The 22,463-nt window shown below is 42.3% G+C and overlaps 1 protein-coding gene across 1 annotated transcript in view; it reads left to right on the top strand.

Annotated features, from left to right (window-relative positions):
• The first annotated feature begins 1,848 nt into the window (after window positions 1-1,848).
• Window positions 1,849-22,463, top strand: part of HIF1A (hypoxia inducible factor 1 subunit alpha) — a 33,693-nt gene continuing 13,078 nt past the window's right edge. The window contains exon 1 of the mRNA XM_075282748.1: window positions 1,849-2,198. Within this exon, the coding sequence (XP_075138849.1) occupies window positions 2,167-2,198 (32 nt within the window). The 5' untranslated portion in view covers window positions 1,849-2,166. The remainder of the gene's footprint in view (window positions 2,199-22,463) is intronic.

Below are 22,463 nucleotides of genomic sequence, written 5' to 3'. Positions count from 1 at the left end.
GCCTGGAGATGGAGATGGGACGACACAGGCCCTAGAAGACGAGGCCCATTTCCTGCTACACTGCACAAAATACTCAGCTGTGAGGGCCGTCTACTTCCAAAGACTCTCTGCCCACATCCCAGACTTTACGTCTGCAGATGAGAAGAGGAAACTCTACATCCTACTGGGAGAAGAGGAGTTAACTGTGGAGATCGCTGCCCAATATGTGTCCACCTGCCACCAAATGAGGGGAAGATGAGACCCTAAGGACTATTATACCCTAAATCACCCACCCATTCATCTACTCTCCCCCGCCCTGCCTCCCATACCCACCACTCTCCCCCTCCCCCCACTGTACTTGCTTTGGCAATGCCAAATGTCTACTCGGCCGTGCCAGTAAAGCTTCTTTAATAGATTGATTGATTGTCCCATGCGCTTTTCCACAGTTGAGACATCCTAAATGTGCCCTCTTACATACATGGTGCATGGGGAAATTGGAGTCTGATTCTTTTCTGGAGCTTCCAGCATGGGTGTATAGAGGGTGCCAGAGGTACCAGACTCACCAGAACCTGGATTTCTGAGAGGCCCAAAGACCCTTCTGCCACATAATAATATAGAAGTACAATAAACAACATGATATGTGAGGGCACTGTTCCAGAACTTGCTTTGGGACCCCAGCCATGAGCTATTCCTTGTATGATCTATCAGTGTTTTTAGAACTAGATATCAGCAGTTAACATCACCCTGTTGATTCAGCTAAGGCAATGAAATGTTACCATATGTCCTGAAAGTGGAAAACAAATTCCTGTGTCCAAAAATGGTCACACAATCGGAGTCCCCCTTTTGCTCTGTTGCATAAACATTAGTGTTGCTCTTCTGATCTGTTATTCTGAATCCTATGGCATGCCTGCAAATAAAACTGCCTGTCATTAGTTTTATTTCTTGTACACACCGGCACACCTAAAAAGGGCTTTAACATTGAAGCATCTCTATTAACCACTTAAATGATCCTAACGGCGGTAGGTACTCGTCACATTTTATATACTGCATGCCAGTCCCATATACCTCATAGTACATAGTGACGTCAACATAGACAGGACATTTGGAGACTGTGTGTATGACAGCACTGGGGCTTATTACTACCACTTTGCAGATATACCTTTAAGTAAATAATGTATTTGGGGCACCAGAGGAGCGGTACCAGTTGGTGCACCCCTTGTTTTTATACCTGGAACAGCAGGACAGCGCCCAAAATGTGAGACTGACCCAGATCAGGTCTACAGAGGGTGCCCTCCACCTCAGGACCTGGTGCGGATGCACTGTTGCTGTTATGGCAACTTGAGACCAGGGTCATTCTTTACAATATAAGAAGACATCGGTATCACAGAAGCTCATGGTAAATTGGGGGTCCTGTTACATATTAACACAGAGGCCCAGCCTGGAGCTTCACGTTACTTCTGTGTGTGGCCAAACTAGCTGCCTTCTCCTAATAACAGCGCCACACCTGTCCACAGGTTGTGTGTGGTATTGCAGCTCATCCCATTGAGTGCAATACCCTAACCCTTCACAGCCCCTTTAATTGTAATCTTTATTGGGACAGTATCTTGGTAACTACCCCCTGAATATATTATGTAAAGGTTTCCCTGCTCATTTATTATTTACATCTGGATATTGTGTTCCCAGGCGAGAAGGTGACTGCGGCAGTTCGTGGGTTAATCGCTGCGCACTCTCGTGACCTCTCCGCACGGTCACACCCACCCTTCCGACATCAGCTGGCTATACAGAGTGGGCGTGGCGAAAGGAGACTCGGGGGCTCGGCCATGAACTCATCTGGTTGGTGGATTCCGCTGACGTCAGCCCTGAACCACGCCTACCTGGTGACGCAGGCGCAGCCGTAACGTTTTGTTTGCGTAGAAGGGGAAAAAAAAAAAAAAGAAGAGTCCGAGTAAGACCGGTGAGAGGAGAGAGCGTGAGAACTACGTACCGGCGACGTAGTGCGTCACCAGCGGCCGCGGCCTAGCACCACCACAGGGTACTCACTTTCCAGCACCACCGCTTTCCTGGGCTTTTGTATTCTGAGTGGATTATAACAGACTCCCACCTTCAACTCCAGGCCTCAGTGTCCGACCGCACCACCAACAACCCAGCGCTTGACGCAGCTCCGGAAACCTCCTTGCCCCGGCTGGCATGGAGGGAATAGTAGTCACCGACAAAAAGAGGTGAGCGTGCTCCGTGTGTTCTGGTACTCGCTTGTGGGGTGCAGTGTACCCCCACTGTGTCTCTGCCCTCTAGGGGGCGCACCTGAGGTGGCAGATACAAAACCCCAGGTATATATAGGCCCTTCAAGTGCCCTTTTTTGCTGTTAATTGTTCAGTTGTTTATCTAGTGTTATCTGTACTAGGGAAAGCTGGGTGATCTCGAAAATGGCTGCATTATAGCTTGTGCAAGGGCAGTTACCCAGCTTTCTTGGAGATCTGGATGCACCTAGTGGGTTAAATTTCTGCATGAATAGTTTTGTCATGCAGGGACTCGGAAAAGCTGGGTGGTATAAATTGGTTGGTTTGAGTAGATGTTGGCACTCGTCTTAGATATTAGTTGGCAACCTGGGCAGGATGAATGAATTTCTCTTAATGTGGAAGATTCCATTGTGGGTGAGGGGGGATTCTGGAGACCTTTTCTTCATGAGTTCCCCTGGTTGAATTTGATGAACATAGGGTTTTTTTTTCCCTACCATACTACTATCTATAACGTGAGTGTTACAACTTTCAGTAAATGACATCGATCTCCGATTGATAGTTTTCCTAAAGCAGTGGTCAGGACCCAGCACCAAAACTACAATGAAGGGCACCGTCCAGGTCCCCACTGACCTATACTTGGTATCGATATGGCACACTATATGGTATATCTGGGGAATCGCTGAGAGGTGCCAGTTTTATAATGCTGGCATCCCTGTTCTTTGCCCTATTAAGGGAGTTTATTAAAAAGATAAATTTGACTCTCGATAACTAGACTTGAGAAACTATTGAATTCAGTGACTTAATGATTGAATATGTGCAAGCAATATTTACCATGCGTCGGTAGTTTTATATAATGATACATATATATATATATATATATATATATATATATATATATATATATATATATATGATCCTTTAATAGTCCCACAATGGGGAAATATATATATCTGGCATATGTCAGAGCTCTTCTCCTATCGATCATAGTATATGCACAATACTGCACGGTATAATTATTTGATATGTATCAGAAAGAAAAGGTATAAAAGTGGAGCCGTATAGAGGAGTACTAGGCTCCCGTGGGCTTATTTGTGTGACTTATTACAATTCTGCATGAAGTAGTGGTTGTATGGAGCCATAATATACCCCTTAGATATATGAGTGAGGTCCCAGTCCTAATCTAGCCAATATACAAGACCCCAAAGCCCCAGATTTCTTTTATTGTCCCTGTCCTGTGACCGAAGGCAAAGCGTCTTATATCTGTGTGATCTTCAGACGTGGCATAGTTGAAGAAGCCTTTTATTACTGACATGTCTGACAAGTGGTCAGACAGGAAACAAGTCACATATTGACAAAGTTGCTTTTCTTAGGTTTTAGGTTGAATGACCACTTTCTTAACTGGCTTGCATATTGTCCTCTATTGCCCTGGAGGTAACCATTATACCGCAACCCCCCTCACACACAAGCCTAATCCATACAAGGAATGCTTGGGTGTATGTGAGTTTACCTTTTGGCTTCCTGTGTTTTTGCCATGTTATTGAACTAATAGTTTCAGGGGTGGAAATTTGCGCACAGCTGTAATAATGACCTGATCCCTGAAATAAGCAATATGCCATATACCCCATAGATGTTTCCTCTTCTTATCTAGCAGCAGTATATTCTGCAGTGCTATACAGAAATGATCATTCCCTGCCCCCAGTGAGATTCTCTGACACATGTACTAGACCACTTTCATTGAACCATCAGTAAGATTTTAGAGGATGGGAAGAATTAGGACCCCAGAGTAAACACTGTAAATATCTCCACCGTCCATGCTAATGGTGCCCTTGGTGGGACCCCTGTTTACACAGACAGCCTATATGGTCTGTTAGCAGTAGAATGGGATCGAGTGTGTATAGTGGTAGCCTCTGACCTTTGACTATCCAGCTTTGTGACTACAATTCCCAGCATGCCCTTAAAGCCTGCAGCTAGTGACCCCTGGAATAAAGCCTGCTACGCGGCATGTTGAGACTTGTAAGTTCATAAAATCTATTGTCAGGGCATGCTGGGGGCTTTAGTACTACAACAGCAGGCAGAACCTGACCATCTCCACTTATTCTTCATTACTTTACATAGATTATTTCATTTAAGCTTCCTCTTCCCCATTCTGAATAATTCTGTTCCTATCTCAGTGTTGACCTTGGTGTGCTGTATACTCATTGCAGTCTGCTGAAGCTCTGGCCTACTTGTTTTCATTCCTTCTAGACATTGTATATGTAGCTATGCTTCTTCATGTTGGATACTCAATACCTGGATTTCTATAAGCAGCGTGGTGTGAGTGCTGAACTTATAGATATAGGCCTGTACATAGATATTAGGTATTGTATGGTGCTTCAGATTATACCGGCGCCATCTGTACGGTGTCTGTGTCTTTGAATGCGGTAACACAAAGCAGAAGTTTATAAAATTTTCTTTCCATTGCCATTAAACAACAAATGTAATGTTATTGCCTTAGTCTTTATGCACAGCAGTAGTAGATATCCATTTTTTTCGTATGTCAGGACTATGGCGTCTGTACTTCTGTGTGCCTTTGACTTCTGAATTTAACACCTCACACACCTTGGCGGTATAACTGAGTGAAGCATGTTTTGTGATGTGTGTGTAGGCGCTCTATAGACCTTAGATCATTGCAGCTGCATTGTTCTTACGACTGGTTGTACCATCCAGGCTTCAAAGCTTCAGTGCATACTTGGGCTCGGATCTAGTGCTTGGTTACAAAAAGTGCATGCGTGGGGTGGTATTGCCAAATGTTCACAGTAGCAACAGATGCAAAGGTGCAGTGCATAGGTTGAAATCCTATGACAAATCTGAAAACATTTGCAAAACACGTATATTATAATAATAATAAATTTTATTTATATAGCGCCAACATATTCCGCAGCACTGTACAATTAGTAGGGTTCAAATACAGACAGATACATAACAAAGAACGTCATTTCACACAATGGGACTGAGGGCCCTGCTCACAAGAGCTTACAATCTATGAGGTAGAGGGGGTGACACAAGAGGTAGCAGGGGCAGCATTGCTTATACAGTAGTCTGACAATTTTGTAATAGAGGTGACTGTCATTACACAAACAAAACTTTCTGAGCCATCACTAGTGGTGTCCTATATATTCTGCCATAGATTTCACAGCAAATGTGAAGTGTATCTACAACAGAATTCTTTTCCTTTTTGTGTGGATGGCACCCTAAGAAGGTGAGCAGGAGAAGAGCTAATGTCTGCTGTTAGGTTTCCTGGCAGAGAACAGTTCATCACTGTGTGGTGACTATTACAGTGGAAATATAATATTACAGCACCCATTTAAAGGCATTTTCCTTGATTAAAACATTTTACCTAGCCACAAGATGGGTAATAAGTGTACAATCGGTGGGGGTCAATCCACTGGGACCTCAACAGCTAACAAAAACCAAGGGTCCCGTGTTTGTTTGTGCAATAGAGTATGCATGCTGCTGCTCCTTGCAGCTCTATGGCACTACTGAAGACCAAGTACTACTATTTCTGGTAGTCAGAGCAGCAGCATGCAGTCTACATTGCTCCCTCCATTTAAATGGGGATATAGTACCGCTGTTCTCATGGTCTTAAACCAGTTCCTAGTCAGCCTTGTGTTGTCTTAGACTCTAACCTCTTCAGACCTTCTAGACCACCACAGTCTCTGCCTGTCGGGGCATACAGGGTGTGGTAGTCTTGCCACAGCCATACAGGGTAACGTCCTTTCTGTACTGTATTGAGTTGGTTGGATTCTTTATAGTCCACTAGACGTCTGTCATTGCAGTGTTGCTCTATTTAACCCTTGCCGCAGTGACACCACTGGTATTATTAGTACACTAAATGGTTAATCAGGAAGCCGGATGCAAGAGGTTGGGGACTTCTGACATTGCCATACCAGGGTTGTTTTGCTTTCCAAGAGGCCCCAGTCTTTAGGGGATAATAATCTGCTCTGTGTACGAAGGGAAATCTAAGCAACCTGTAACTGGTGCTCCTATAACTCAGCTGTGCAATGTATAGAGCAGCGGCTATGGTCTTGATCTGCTGCAGATGGCTGAATTGTCATTTACAGATTTACGTATACGTTTTATTTTACTTTGTATAGTGAAGAGAACCTGTCAGTATTCCTGCCATGTGTTTAGGGGAATTTCACATGTATGCATTCATCATAATGTAACATGGCCTCTTTTTCTGCATTGAGTCTTTCCTCCAACTATAAACTGAAAAGAAGGAATTACCAGTTAGGGAGGTGTTTTACAGTCTAACACTATCCTATCAGTGCTAACATTGTAGACTATGTAGGGACATGACTCTTAGCCAAGGGGAATGTTCGGGGCATCAGTTTGATTTTCTGATTTCGGTATAAAAGAGAAAAGGCACATTGCAGATCGATAGTTGTTTCAGAATTGTTGTTTAAAGGGCTTATCTGACATTTTTAGGTATTAATATTGCTGCTGATGGTACCATGTTGAAAAAAAAAAAATTACTCGCCTCTCCCTGGTTCTCGATTTTCATCAGCAGCCGGTCTTGTCTTCTGTTTACCAGTCTCACAGCTGATGTCAGCAGTAATGGCCAGGTGACTGCTACAACCAATCACAGGTCTCAGCAGTGACCCCTTCACAAACAGCACATTACAGAGGCCCGTGATAGGCTTCAGCCGAGGGCCTATAAACAGAAAACTGCCACCGCTGGAAACGGAGGAACAGGAAGAGGTGATTACTTTATGACAACCACATTAATGGGGAGATGGCACAAAAATGTCTATACTTTATAGGATAGAGGAGGATAAATTGCTGGTCAGTGTGGGTCAGAGTGTAAGGATGAATATTTTTCACGGCGTTGGCCCTTATAATGGGGAATAAAAGTATATGCTAAGTCAGCAGAGCTTGACGTGGCCGCTTCCTTAGAGAAATAGTGCCACCATTGTTCCAGGACTGTCTCTGGTATTGCAACTCAGCCCCATAAAGTGTATACCTGTCTTTAGGCATTTGTGAGGGATCCTGGGGAAATGCTATAACTACTTGAGGTGCATTTCCACTTCACCTTTTGAGACAGTGGGGATCTGGTGGCTTGTCTCCGCACTCTCAATATAATTCACTACAGTGGTGCTTGGTCTATAGGAGCTACAGAAAGAGTAAAGCAATCTGCACTTGCGGATCTTCACACCATATGTGAGAAAAAAACAATTCCAAGTCACGCAGGGATGGCGTGTGAGCTCCTTATGAAGCATGGCTATGTACGTTATATGGTTCACTATCTAGTTCTGCCTTTGTTGTTTCCTTGGCCTGTATCCTAGTTCCCCTTCTTACCCTTCCATATTTCTATTTTGTCTACACAGTTTAGGAACACATTCTAGTACTAGGGCTTTGATAGTGATATTGTCAGACACTATACACCCGCATTGATGGATAAGCCCTGGCCACTGCCTTGTCTCCAACCGTGTGATATAAAATGCACACAATACCAGCCTGTTGGACAGCAGCTTGCATTTGCTAGATTGGTACTTGTGTCCTTTGAAGAATGTTGTTTTTTTTTGTTTTTTTACGAGAGATTGAGAAGGCGAAGAGCCGCAGCCTGTGTCATTTGTTGTAGTTTGGTCATGTTCAGTTGCTGCGGAAAATGCTCCCACTTAATGCCACTCTGTGTTTCTTCAGGCTAATGCCTTGGAAATTAAGATTTTAGCAGCTTTAGCTGCCAGTGACTATCTTCTTGCATACATCACCTAATACCATGCAATTTAGAATATATGCATGTGGGATCAGAGACTGTATACAAAATACAATCTATTAGTTTATATTTACTTTAAATGTTTGTTACATTGTGATCATTGTGTCTGACCCTAAACACAGAATTTTGCTGTTCTACTTTGTGTCAACACAGAGAGCTCAGACTTCAGCAAAATTTTGTGTTTATCGTAAAACACACCAGTGTAAACCTTACAGCGCTAGTATGGTTTATCTAGCTTTCCCAAATGTCTCAGTAGCTTTGCCTAAATATGCAAAAGTAGGGGTTTGTTCAGACATTAAAACTGCATTTGGAAAATGTGGTTTTAACCCAATTTTGTGTAGATGTGATTGGGTAACTGAGTGTCTTTGGGTACAGTCAGGCTTTGCTCTTGGTTACATTTGCTATTCTGTAATTGACAGACTCTCTTTACGTTCATTTTGGAAGCAATAGCAAGTACAGGTACAACTCGCTTATCAGTCAGTGCGTGCACTTTCTACTACTACTTGAAGGCCAGACTTGTACTTGTCATTGCTTCTTATAGAAAAGAACAATTGCGTCCTGGGATTTAGATGTGAACCCATCGCACCCCGACTCTTGGTAAAGGTTAGAGTAAATCTGGCTCAATTTTGATATACCCTGAGTATTCCTTTCAGAAAAGTGATGTAACAGTCATAAATATGCCAAAAGTTACAGATTTTGTTGCAAAAATCTCCATGCAATGCAAATCCATTTGACTCCCATAGGTCTGCATTGTGAGTTTGTGAATAGCCTTTAGACGTGATCTCCACCGTGCCGTTCCTTAGAAATACGGTTTTTACCGGTATGCAAATTAGTTCTCTCACAGCGATGGGGGCGTCCCCGCTGCAGCTCGAGAACACCATCCTGCAACGCCTCTATCTCTGGCTGGATCCTTCCCTTCTCTGTCGTCTTCCTCCTGCGTCACCTCCAACGCCTGCGCAGTTGGCTCTGCCAGTGAGACACCAGCAGAGCCGAGTGCAAATGCCGGCCGGTGGCCATATTTGGGAGGCCGCTCCTGCATTGAACTACAAGCGCAAGAGTGGCCTCTCAAAAATGGCCGCCGGCCGGCATGCGCAGTCAGCTCTACTAGTGTCTCATAGGCAGAGCCAACTGTGCAGGCGTCGGAGGTGACTCAGGAGGAAGACGACAGAGAAGGGGAGGATCCAGCCAAAGATAGAGGCGTCGCAAGATCGTGTACTCGAGCAGCAGTGGGCCCGCCCCCATCGCTGCCAGAGAACTAATTTACATACCAGTAAAAAACGGTATTTCTAAGGAACGGCGCAGTGGAGATCACATCTAAAGGTAAGAGACGAATAGCCTTTCTAAAGGCTATTCCGACGTCTTATTCACACAAAAAAGAGGTTTTAATGGTAGAATCCCTTTTAAAAAAAAAAAAAAAAAAAAAAAAAAAAAAAAAAAAACAACCCATTTGTTTCATTTTTAACACACTCAAATCTGGTATACTAGAATTGTTGTCTTTTAATGAAAAAAAAACTATTTGCACCTATTAGCGTATGTTTATACTGAGATATTTCTAGGCTGGTCCACCTGAAAACACATATCCCATCTCTCCCATTCATTTCAATGGGAGATGGTAGCTGAGTCATCCCTGTGGCTGGAAAAAAAGCATTACTTATCCTTAGAAGGAAATTGAATGAAATGGGAGGCAGAGGTGTTGCTGTAGCTGAAAAAAATCAGTTGAAGGAAAAATCTGCCTGATTCTATTTGAAATGAAGACATTTTTTTAATTATTTATTTTTAGGCAGATTTTGCCTCAAAAATTCATTTGCAAAAAATCTTCTTTAGGCTGAGGTCTCACATTGCGGAAACGCTGCTTTTTTTTTTTGTTGCAGATTTTGTTTTTTGTTTTTGTTTTGTTTTTTTAGCCAAAGCCAAGAATGGGTACAAAAGGAATGAGAAATATATAGGAAGTTCTTATACTTCTGCTTTCTGCTCATTCACTCTTGACATTGGCTCAACAAATAACAGAAAAATCTGCAACAAAAAAAGCTGTGTTTCTGCAACGTGAAGCCTTAAATGGATCTAAAAATAAAAACCTGATGTGAATGCTCCCTTATATGTGAGTTTATGGAACACCAGTGATAACTAAGAGTCCTTGTAGAGATGGATAGAACATAATATACACGTGTAGTACTGTGATGTTATAATGTGTTGTGAGTCATGTTAACCTTTGCTACATCTGTGTGAAGTTGGATTATTTCCATGATGGAATTAATAAATTTCTTTACCATGTTACTACAGTATGGTAGGACCGTGGCATTGATGGGTCAAACCACTGAGTCCGATTCCTGTGTTTTTCCCAGTCAGTCTCCTGCTTGGACTCCCTCATAAATATCTGGACAGACAGGTGGAAAAACTAGTGATTGAATTCTTGTGAGTTATACAAGATCAATAACTATATAATGTAAATGAATCCTTTTATTTGCAAGGTAGAGTCTAAGTTTGGTAACTTTTTTTTTTTTTTTCTTTTATTCTGCCCAGACCTGGGCTGTATTCTGACTCCCCGGCTCTGATCGCTAGTTGTTGTTCTATAGTCATTTAGGTAGGAGTCAGAAGTTCTGCTTAGCAACTCCACAGCCCTAGGGAAGACCCCAGGCTCTGACATATGACAAATCTTTGTCACTTGTGATATTACAGGTTACTTTTATTGTTGCCATTTAAGGTAATCCCTAGATGGATGGGGTTTTCTTGCACTTCATTGCACTGTACACAAATTGAGAGTATTGAGCTCATTGGATGATTCAGCATCCCAGAAATCCTTCTTATACATCTTATACAATACATAGATGTGCTGCTAACAGCAGTCACCCGAGTTCGTGGAGTTTGCCTTGTATACCAAGCATTTCAGTAGAGAGAAGAGCGGTCACAGACTATGGCGCCGCTTGTCTACATGTGGTAGCTATGTGATTCTTTATCTTGTAATTTTAGTCCTTGTATCTGGTACAGAAAAGTAAGTCAATGGGATTTTTCATATATCAGATACCAGGTATTTTTCTTACCTTCTCATAGTCTGTTCAGTCACTCATCTGATCATCGGAAGACGCGTTGACATTTTCTGTGATCAATAGACAATCGAGGTTTTTTCTTGGCAGATTGCATGTTTTATGTAGACATAAATATGAGTTCTTGTCGGCAGTATTTCCCCTGTTTACACAGGAAGATGTGTTGCCTGCACAATAAACAATGTGGGTCTATGAGGAAGGGGCTGACTGACCAAGCTGCCAATAAATGAGGGCCTGTCAGCTTCCTGTGTTATGGGCAGTGCATCTGCCTGTGTAAAAGCACACTTACTTGCTAATTTCGGGGTTGTCCATAGAAAATGAAGCCTTGCTCTAAGGCTTTATTCACACATTAGTGTTTTAGCAGTGATTTGCAGGGTGTGGAGAGACGACACAGTAAAGGTTTAATGGACGTTCTTGCACCTGTTCTGTGTTTTTTACCCTTTCCAGATTTTGGCTTACAAACAAACTGATGAAAATCACTGACTAACACACTGATGTGTGAACAAGGCCATAGCTTAGGTCCTCACGGTGCTGTTAGATTGGTTGTGTTAGATATTTTTGGCATATCAGTGCTTGGCGAAACAGAAGGAGTTACCGTATATGGTGTATCTTTGGTGCAAGAAAAGGTAATATGCCACTGTCCTGCCCATCTATCCCAGAAAACTAGCTAGATGGGTTGATAAATTTCCCCAGTTTTAGTATAGAACAGGGGTCAACAACCTTCAGTTCTCCAGCTGCTGTGAAACTACAACTCCCAACATGCTCCATTCACTTCCATGGGAGTGCCAAGAACAGCAGAGCAAGTATGCATGCTGGGAGTTGTAGTTTTACAACAGCTGGAGAGCCTACCCCTGTTATAGAAGAAGCCAGTGCTGATAAGATAATCCTTTAATAGTCCCACAATGAGGAAATTTCAGTGAATGAAGCACTAAAGTCCTACTATAGCTGATAGGGCCCATATACTGTATGGAGACCCTGAGGAAGCTCCTCCTTGGCAGCAGCGCTTGGCCATAGCGTGAGCCTTCATCTTCTATTTACCTGAATGGGGGTGTTTTAATGGCGAGCACTTTCATGAAAATCTGTTCCATTCATCGTACACATTTCTGCAATAAAATGTAAAGCATGCAAAAGCGCCCTAAAGCAGTAATAGTCCCGTGTATTCTCTATAGTGGGAACATATGGTAGCACATGCAGACTCTATGGCTCTATAGTAAGGGGGCAGAATTGTGACACTAATAGCAGCCAATCGCAGCACACCTTTCATTTTTCAAAACCTACCAAGTGAAAACTCCGCTATGATTGGTTGCTACAGTGGCAGTTCTATTTGTAGATATAATAAATCCGCCTGTATGTGTCAGTTCTGTTTTCATAGATTCCTCATACATTAAAGGACAAATCAAACAGACCATCCAAAAAAAAAAGTAATAGAAGACCCCCCCCCCCCATCCACATACAGTGAATTTAATACAATTGTGTGACTGATAATACTGCCTTAGAAAAAATGGCTGGATCACTGTGCAAGCAGTTTTTCCTCTTGTATCATTGCTTTCTACCTCATAGATTGTAAGCTCCTATTGCGTGGTTTGGTTTATTACACTGCAGTGTCTCACGTTGTCTGTATAACAACCGTCTGATTCATTAAATGGGTCCTTTAAAAAAAAACGACACATTGGCATCATTTAGTGTCCATTATGATAGGCACAGTTTGTTTGTTTTTTAACGGAAGCTATCAGAACGGACACCCAATGGCAGTGTGAACACCCCCTTAACATTTACATATGTCATTAGCATCAGAAGTGTTTTCCCCCATAATGACCCAGTGTAAGGGGCCTTTCCTGATGATGTAATAGATGTAGGGGTCATCCTGAAAAAAAGTGAAGGTCAATATGTTATCAGTTTAGATCCGGATTTCCTGTATTTGCTTGGATTCCCATTTGTGGGATTGCGGAGTTGTGACGTCTTATACTTGGGGAAGTTTTCTGAACCAGTTCCCACTAGTTTGCATTTGGAGTCGGTCAGTTCCCCCAGCAGATGCCTGTACATGAGTAAGCGGAGTGCCTCATTGTGCTCCTCTGCTCACACCTCCTTGTGTACTTTGGATTTTGCCTCTTAACCTAGATTTGTAGCTGCCGCTTTCTCTGCTAATGAACAGCAGATGATGGGTCATAAAGAGCGAGCTGGAGGGCTGCCAAGGAGCCGCATACCGTGTGAACAGCTCCTCCACTCTTAGCGCTATTTGTAAGATATCGGGGAGGCTCACACTGTTTGGGAATTTCACTTTTTGTGTGTTTTCCTCTAAGCTGACAAGTAGTGGCCAGGTTCATTATTTCGCGTGACCTTTATGCTGATTGACTGCTGGCTATTCACCATGATCTCATTTACAGATTAAAGGATAAAAGCCCTGGAAAACATAGCTGTCTCACCTAGGAGGAGATCACTTCAGTTCATTGCTGGCCACAGAAGGAGCTCTTTATTTGTTGCATGGAAAGGGAACTTGACTCCTGGTAATTTGTGTTAAATTGTATGGTAATGTATGAGCCGTTTAGCTGTATACAGTATAATAGGTCTGCGCTAAGTGCCATTTATGCCAGTGGGCATGTATATATGTGATTGTGCCTGAACAGCAATAGCTGACGTAAGGTTTGGCAGACAACTTTTGGCTTCTACTACACCACCTCTTCGAAGAAGGGAAAAAAAAAATGCAACCAGAGAGGTGCTGCATCTTTAGGCTGAAGCCCCACGTTGCGAAAATGCTGCGTCGTACCGTCAAAGTACATGAGGTTCTGGCTAATCCCATCCACACATGGCAGAAAAAAATCTCCAGCGGAAAAGCTTTCTCTTTAAAAATGGCAGCACGTCAATTATACTTGTGGAAACGCCAGTATTTTCTATATAGGTATAAAAAGGGCAGAAAGTTGTTTCAGCTGCTTTTTGCTCCGTGGGACCTTGGCCTTAGCCAGTGTAAGTCCAGATCTGCAGCGGTAATCTCTGGCATTTCTGCAAGTGAATTTAATGTGTGCTATGGAGGATCGGAAGATTGTTTTTCTGCATGCTAAATCTCTGTGCGCAAATGTGGAAAAAGTTAATCTGTGCAGTATTGTTGTCTCCATTAGGAGTTTACTTAATTAAACTTCTCTAGTACTTGCAGATTTTCTTTTTTTGTTTAATTCTGCAATGAAGGTTAGAATTTGACTAGCTTTACTTTTCTATGAAACTTTCACATTGTTCTTGGTAATCTGGCCTTTCATCTGCAGTGCATTCTTTTATGGGTGGAAGTGTTATTTGCATTCTAGTTTTACAAGGATTCTGCTTATTGTAAAAAAAGAAATGACTGCTGAACCTATTTGTTATTGATGAACCTAAAACAGAAGGAAACCCTTTTACCGTATGTGACAGGGGTACACAACTTGCTACTGGCATATTATGAGGTGAAGGGCACTGTCTGGCAATGTTATGGGGCAGAGCAGTGGAGTGGGTAGGCCAAACTTCTGACTCCAAAGCCCAACTCCAACTCTTTCATAAATGGCTGACGGCCATGATTAGCCACAAGCAGACAAAGTCCTCTCTGGCTGGGCTCACATCTCCATCTGAAGTCTGTGCGCTTGCAAACTGTTTTAAGAGAAACGTACAAAAAGGATTCCAAATGGTTACACAGCGGATACCCAAATCCGTCTTCTTAGACAGATTAGTCCATGGGTGTCAGTTTGTGTCTGTCTGTGTCTGTCCTGCAAGTTCTACTTTTCTCTCTGCACAAAAAAGCAGAGACCAGACGGAAATGGCACACACTGATACATGTGGATTACTTTTAAAACCCATTGAAGTCAATGGGTTTTAATTTGGACAGTTCAGAATTCGTTTTTGAAGATTCCAGATACTGATTTTATACGGATTTGCCGAACGCAGATGTAAACCGGGCCAAAGGCTGGGTTCACATCTGTGCTTTCTCACCATTTGGTGATTCTGTTCCCCATTCTGCTTGAAAAATGCGGAAAGTAAAGCGTCCTGCCAAGCAGCACTTTTTCCTTTGCACTTTTTGGGCAGAAACACTGTGGACCTCATCATCCACAGGGGTCATCAGGTTTCCACGGGTAACCCCTTTTTAAGCGGATTGGGTTTCCATGACTGTTGTAACGGACTGTCATAATATGGGTCGTGTCCTATTTTTGTCCGTTTTCACGGATCTAACCATGTATGTACCATCAAATGTATGGGGATCTGTGAAAATGGGTGCCCCATGAGTTCAAAATGGCCATGAAAAATGAACATTGTGTTGTGTACTTGCCTCTATGGGGGCTTCTGATCCCTGGGCCTGCTGGGGCCTGCTTTATTTTCATTGTAATGGATCGACCTCTTGGATGACACACTCTGTCATATGTATGGAGCCTTATAAAGATGAATAGAGCAACAGTGTGTATATTTGTCCACTGCTCCATTCAAGGGGTTATAGAGGCCTCTAGTCTCATGACCAGTGGTCAGACCCATTCCCACCAGTGAGGTACTTATCACCTATCCATGGGAAAATTCAATGTAGCTTAGGGATTGGTAAAATTGTTGTATACCTTCCACAAGCTGAGATGACTGAGTGTATGTGCAGCCTCCCTGTTTGCTCCTCTGTGGATTCCCATTCTCCGTACTGGGGCAGTCCTGTAAGGGGAAGCCCTACCTGTAAGAAATGTAGGCTATATACTGTTGCCATGCCATAAATATCGCACATAGGTATAGTCTTATTGTGGCTGGCATGGTACAATTTGACAGTTTACTCTCTGAGCAGATAAGTATAGCCCCCCCTAGTGTATGCTGTATGTTTAAAGGACCTTTGGCAGACAGAAGATTGAGTGCAGGGGTATTGCCTGACTTGGCCAGCCCAGCCATTCCCCTGCAGTGGCCACTGGTATATAATATAAGGATATTTTAAGTCTGTCTGTACATGAGATGCTTTTATAGGATGACTCTGTTGTGATTTGTAGCATGTACCTGACATGACATCCATATGCCCTAAAACCCTTTCATTTATGGGAAACTGGTTTTAATATTAATATCTGATGACATTTTATTCTACCTTTTTAATATTTTAGTGTACAGGAATTCTCCTGTGTGTTCAGGCATTTGTCACTCATAAGTCCCTAAGCCAGTAGAGCCTGCGGCCCTGTTTCCATTTCTATAGCACGTATATACATTAGGGACAATATCCTAGAAAAATCATTAACTCGGCAATGAGGAAAACTGAACACGACTACAGGGAATCCATGAGGAGATCATGCATGGTGCATGCACATTCTATTGTATCTACATACGGTCTCCTTATGAGACTTTTTTTTTTTTTTTGGCTACCTGATCTCTATAAGGGGGTGCTCACCTGTTCACCATCTGTTTCCATCTGTGCGACCGTCATGAATCCGTCAGAATTGCAGAAAAACAGATTGGGAACGGTTTGCAAACGGTCCATTAAAAAACCCATTCACTTCAATGGGTTTTTAAAGCAATCAGTAGGTGTCTGTTTGCAGCCTTTCTGCCGTGAATCCTTTTTTTTTTTTTTTTTTTTTTTTTTTTTTGGGGGGGGGGGGGGGGTGTACACACAGTCCTGCATGTCCGACTGTGTGTTCATCCCAAAAATAAGCTGATTCATTGCATAGGCTGCAAGCAGACACCTGCGGATTGCTTTAAAAACCCATTGAAGTGAATGGGTTTTTAAATGAACGGTTTGCAAACTGTTCCCAATCTGTTTTTCTGCAATGTAGGCAGATTCACAACGGATGGACAGCAGGCGCAAGTGTGAACAAGGCATAAGGTGTTTATAGGGAAACTGTTGTGGGGAATAGCAGGGCTTTTGTTGCACTAGAATGGGAGCAGTATTCCATCTGTTTTAGACCTGACATTGCCCTATGTGGACAGCTCATCTGAAGTCATTTATGGTTCACATGTCAATGATGTCGTGTAATTGTCGCCTTTCATATCTCGTCCGCTGTGCAATGCATATGATTGTATTGGAACATAGCCCAAGGCCATGTGTATAGCAAGTGGAGCAGAAAACCAGGGGGAAAAATAGATTTCTGCAGACACCTAAAGAGAGGGAACCTGTCATGTTGAACATAATGTCTGGTCTTCGGGCTATTTGATCATATGGACCTGAACAGATTGATAAATTCAGTATTCATGCCAAGCTCTACTCTTTCTATACTTAGGAGTCCAGTGGGCGGTCCTACTCTGTGATCGACCGTTATCTAACTATGCACAAGAGGAAGGCTATCTGACATGGAATCATTGCTCTTGTCTTGTATAACTTACTGCTTGCAGATCCGTCACTATGTTCATTGTATATGTGTGTTTAAGTGGTGTCTATATAAAGTGATATATAACTAGTCATTATATCTGCTGGCCTTAGCGTATAAATAACTGATTCTGAGGGCATACAGCCAGCCTTTGCACTTATCAGCTGTTTGGGGCTGCATCCAATCCCATACTATATGTAAGGAGTAGAGATGGATGATATTATGGTATTCGAAATACTCGGACTTGGTCAAATACCACGTAGTAAACGCAGTAAAAATTTGGTTCCCTTCCCTGGGTTTTTTTTTTTTTTTTTTTTTTTTTTTTTTACACCAGTAACTATGCAGGGGAGGTGGGACAGGAACTAGGACAACGTAGGCATTAAAAAAAAATGTATACGGTAGAGATGAGCGAGTAGTGAAATATTCGAAAATTCGATTCAAGTAGACCTCATTATTCGACTATTCGATCAATACCTACTCGCTCATCTCTAGTAAGGAGTTGAGGTGATAACTCTGTATATTGGCCTGGCAGAGATACTGCAGCTCTGCTCCCAACTCGGACCCCTTTAATGGATAGACTTAATGTAGGTACGAGACCCCCTCGTGTTCAGTAAAACAGGAGCCTGAATGTCCCCCTGAAACCTTCCTGTGAATGAAAGGCTAGTATGATTGTGTGACGGGTTCTCTTTTCACCTCTATGGGGCTGCCTATAGATTGAAAGAAAGAAATGTGCAACACACTATCCTTCTAGGTAAATCTACAATGTCAGTAATGGTATAATATAATATTAGATCTGCAGTGGTCTGACGGCTGGGATTCCAGCATGGCTCCCGGTACAGAGGAGCGGCACATAAAGCTACAGTTTGTATAGTGAGTGAGCAGCAGCTCCCAGCATGTAACTCTAACTGGGGTCCTGGTGTTAGAACCTCACAGACATAGTATTTATGGCCTATCGTAATTGTGGTAAGCCCGATGCAAAGTGACTGCTGACCAACACGTTTTCTTTTCAGTCATTGTTTTGTAAATCCTAAATATCAGCTTGGTAGGGATCTGACTTCAGCGCTCTAGTGCCCATGTAAAACCTCTTTGATAGTCTTAGGGGAAAGTTTGAGATGAGATGTAAGTTTGTCTTTATGTTCCATCTGTGACACTTTATCAGTCCTACATATCACCTATACTGGATGCAGTATAGTTCCTGGATAGTTCCTTGCAGGGCGTCCATATTGTTCTGTTTGGAATTCTATACGTCCATATAGTGAATTGTTCACACTCTGAGATGAAACCTTAAACCTGCCTTTCGTGTTACTGGTTTATCCTGATTTTGTTGTTGGAGCAAGAAAACTGACTTGTCTCTACAGTTCTAATAAAGTAAGCTACGTGGATCCGTGCGAATCTGCTCGATGTTAATATACTCCTCAATGGCTTGTCACCATGACTAATCTTTATGTATAACCTCCTACTATCGTTGTCTTCAAGCTAAGGGCCCATTCACATCACGTTTTGATCACTATTTTAACTGATCAGTTTTGTGAATAAAAAAAAATTGATGGAAACTGGTGAGCATCCATTCATATAGTCAATGTTTAATAAAAATGGATCAGTTTCTGTCCTATGGTAAAAGTCAGTGAATGCAACCAAAGCAAATGCATGTTAGTGCACGTCAGACCTGCTGCCAAAGATGTTTTCCAGTATGGCTAGGAATCGTATACTTCATCTACTTTGTTTTAGACAATTTGCTTATATTAGAAAGTGCTATTATAGCCTGCTCCCGTTCACTTGACTGGCTAAAAACAAATAACTGAGGTGTCAGTGAAGATCTGTACAGTGTACGGAGCCAGAAGTAGTGCGGCACACCACTATAGTGTACAGAGCCATCTGCTGTCAGCTCCATAAACTGGATGATAGGTTAGAGAAATCAAAAAGCTAGAAAACATACAAAGGTAACGTCCGTAAGGGAATCATTATTTGTATAGGTATGTTCTCCGAAGCCAGACCTATGGTATAGATATGTGCTGGGCATACTGTAATAGAAATAAAACTGTATTATAGTCAGTATCCATATATTGAAGCAAATGTTGTGTTTTGGAGATGCCCATTAAAGAGAACAAGTGCTGGGATGGCACTGGAGGTATAGATGGTTTCTTTGAGCCGTCAGCAATGTTTCTGGCCTGTAGTTATTCATTGACTAGATGGTTGCATAACATGTAAATATTGCCAGAATACAAGGCTTCTTTATTAACCTTGCAGAGGCTACATATGAGGCTGAGGTCTGACATGGAAACTGCAAGCAAGGTTACATATGACTTTTTATGGTAATAACTTGGTTTTGATGGTTATATTCTAGGTGGCCTGGTAACTGCATTCTAATGAATGGGCCTGAATGGTAATATCAGACAAAGCAAAGGGAAGGAGATCCTTTCTCTTAATCTATAATGAAATAATAATCTATAATAATAATAATACAGTGTGCCCCATTCTGGTAGACTCCTTGTCCTTGTGTTATCTGAATGGCAGCCATGTTATTTTATATTTCTCTTGCTATAGAGTTGGGTTTAGCTTTCCCTTTTAAAATTAGCTATTGTTAAATAGAAGGGGCAAGAAGCCGATCTCTATCGTGGCCGCTGTCTTGGATGAGGAATAAAACCCTTTAAATTGCCATACTGGTGTAAGTTCCATTCATTCAAGCTATGGGGAGTTGGGGCGTTACTGCAATAGTACGGATGCTGTAAAAATGACACGGGCTTCGTGGTGGAGATCCCATTCTATCCATTCTTATGTATCCATCTTGCTGATAGTGATTTACCTCTTGGTTCCCTTCAGTTACTGTAAGTAACAGTAACATTTCCATATCATTTCATCTTATGGCCAAGTAAAGATGGATCTGGACCCCTGGTTTTTCAGTTTCCCAGTCTTTGGTTGAGTGTACTTGTCCTGTGTGTCAGGGTAAAACAAGTGCAAGATCTTTGAAGTATTGGATCTGGTAGAGGCGGGATATCTGTGAGATTTTTCTTTTTTCCCTGCCAGACAACCTCTTTAACATTTCTTTGTGTTTTATTAATTTTAAGATGACCATATACTAGCACCTCCAATCCCCTACCTGCTTTCATCTTCAATACAATACCCTTACCATAACAGGAAATAATATGCCTTTGCATCCCCCTAAGTACCTTATTTACCACTATTGTCAACAAAATCTTTTCAATGTTGCCACTTCCTACACATGTTACATTAGAGGCATTGTGAAGGTGTCGCATAGTGGTGCCTATTGCTCAATTATGTGCTTCAGTACAAGGGTTAACACGTGTCTGAAGTCTGGGACAGATTCCCATCAGCCATATTTCTGTTCCATGGTGTCCTATAACCGGTGGCTTTCCAGCTTTTGCAGGACTTTGTTGTCACCAGGCGTGCTGGGGGTTGTAGGGACAAATGATGGAGACTGCCATTGTAGATTATGGGTACACCCTTCTGCATAGTGCTAGGCAGAATATGCTTTCCCATTGTACCCTAGTGTGCCATTGTGTTTATGGGACACCTCCCAAACCATTAGAAGAGCTGTAATAACCTGGAACGTAGCTCCTTGTGTTCTGCTCCACTAGTTTGTTTTTGCATTTTTTATTTCTTTAAAGCTGGAGTCAGACTCAGTTTTATAATCTGAATTCTAGCTTTATGATAACGTTTATCTGACAGGAGAGTTCTGTTCAACAGAAGAAACATGAGGTTAACATTTAAGAGTTAACATGAGAGTGAACAGCAGCAGAATTGGCAGGGAGAGAGACGCCTAATGGCAGGAACTTTAGGAAGGGTTTTCTGTTGTTTTTAAATAAAGTGCATTATTTATTGATCCAGAATCAAATTCTCTATTAAATGAGACAGTTTAAGGTTGTTGGGTGAACATTATTCTCTTGAAAAGGGGAAGTTATTTATTTCCCTTTTCAAGGGGATTTTCTCATCCTAAGTAGTAACAATAGAAGCCCTGTTGAATAGGAGGCTGCCAGTTGTGCATTGCAATGTTTCGGTGCTGTAGTTAAGCTTGGCCTCTTGCTGGGAGTTGTAGTTTGCAGCAGCTGTCCACCTACATGTTGCCAATCCCTGCTGCGTGGCATTGTGCATAGTCCCCTCCATTCTTATGATGCTAATAATAATAATAGTATACGGACGCTGAAGAATACCACATACAGACCTATTTCTTGATTTTGCTGAAGAGTATTATAAGCCCTTTATGTTATGACAATGGAGATTTCTTTGCTGTTTGTACATCAAGTCCAAAGGAGAATAACCATGCTCAGTCATTGATGCCTGCAGTTTCCCCAAAAAATGGTCTCATTTTGGAGGCTTTCGTTGAAGGGAACAGTTCTGTAGCACACACTTAGGTTGTTGGCTATGTTTTACAGCAAATGTGTCTTTACAATGCTGGGCGCTGAAGGTTTTGTCTGTTATAAACAGAATATTGGAACTGGAGGCTTTCAGTGAAAGTTATTACCGTATCTCTTAAAGGGGTTGTCCTGCCTTACACGGTCACTCCCACTGACTTCAGTTTGAACTGTGTAATGCCGTATTTATCCTGTGGTGGTGCTACAGCGAAACTGAAACATTGCCAGGTTTCCCCTCACCCATTGGGGTTTTCAGCGTCAGTCCTGCCTAAGCTGACAAGCTATTGTCATGGGACCTTTCTTACAAACAGGGTTGCCAAAGTGTACAACCCCTTTAAAAAGTACAGCATTGAAGTCTGCTACTATCTGCCTTGTATTTCTGCAAAATTGTACACTGGAATTGATATAAAATAATAGCGCCACCTTAAGGCTAGTTATCTGGCTCATTTCTGTAAGTCTGCAGGATCCATAGCATTACTATCCTACATATAATCAGTTTCCAGCATGTGTTCCTCCTCACTATACATCTGTATTAATGTGTAACTAGTCAGGACCTGCTTTCTGAGCGTTCTTTACATGTAGTACATCTCGGCCTCAGCACTGGCCTTTTATCTTGAGAGGAAATTCCTGGAAGCGGAGCGCTTCATGTCTAAACAGTGATCCAAAACCGAGGGTGGGGAGGCCAGAGCTGTGCCATTCAGACAGGGATCTAGTGGACCCCCGATCTTGTTTTCTGGGGTTCACAAGGGTTGGATCCCCAGTGATCAGATGCTTAGCCCTTATCCTGTCAATAGGATATAAATGTTAGCAAT

Source organism: Leptodactylus fuscus, chromosome 7 (assembly GCF_031893055.1).
Source record: "Leptodactylus fuscus isolate aLepFus1 chromosome 7, aLepFus1.hap2, whole genome shotgun sequence".
Taxonomy (NCBI): Eukaryota; Metazoa; Chordata; class Amphibia; order Anura; family Leptodactylidae; genus Leptodactylus; species Leptodactylus fuscus.
This window is presented reverse-complemented; position numbering and strand designations above follow the sequence as displayed.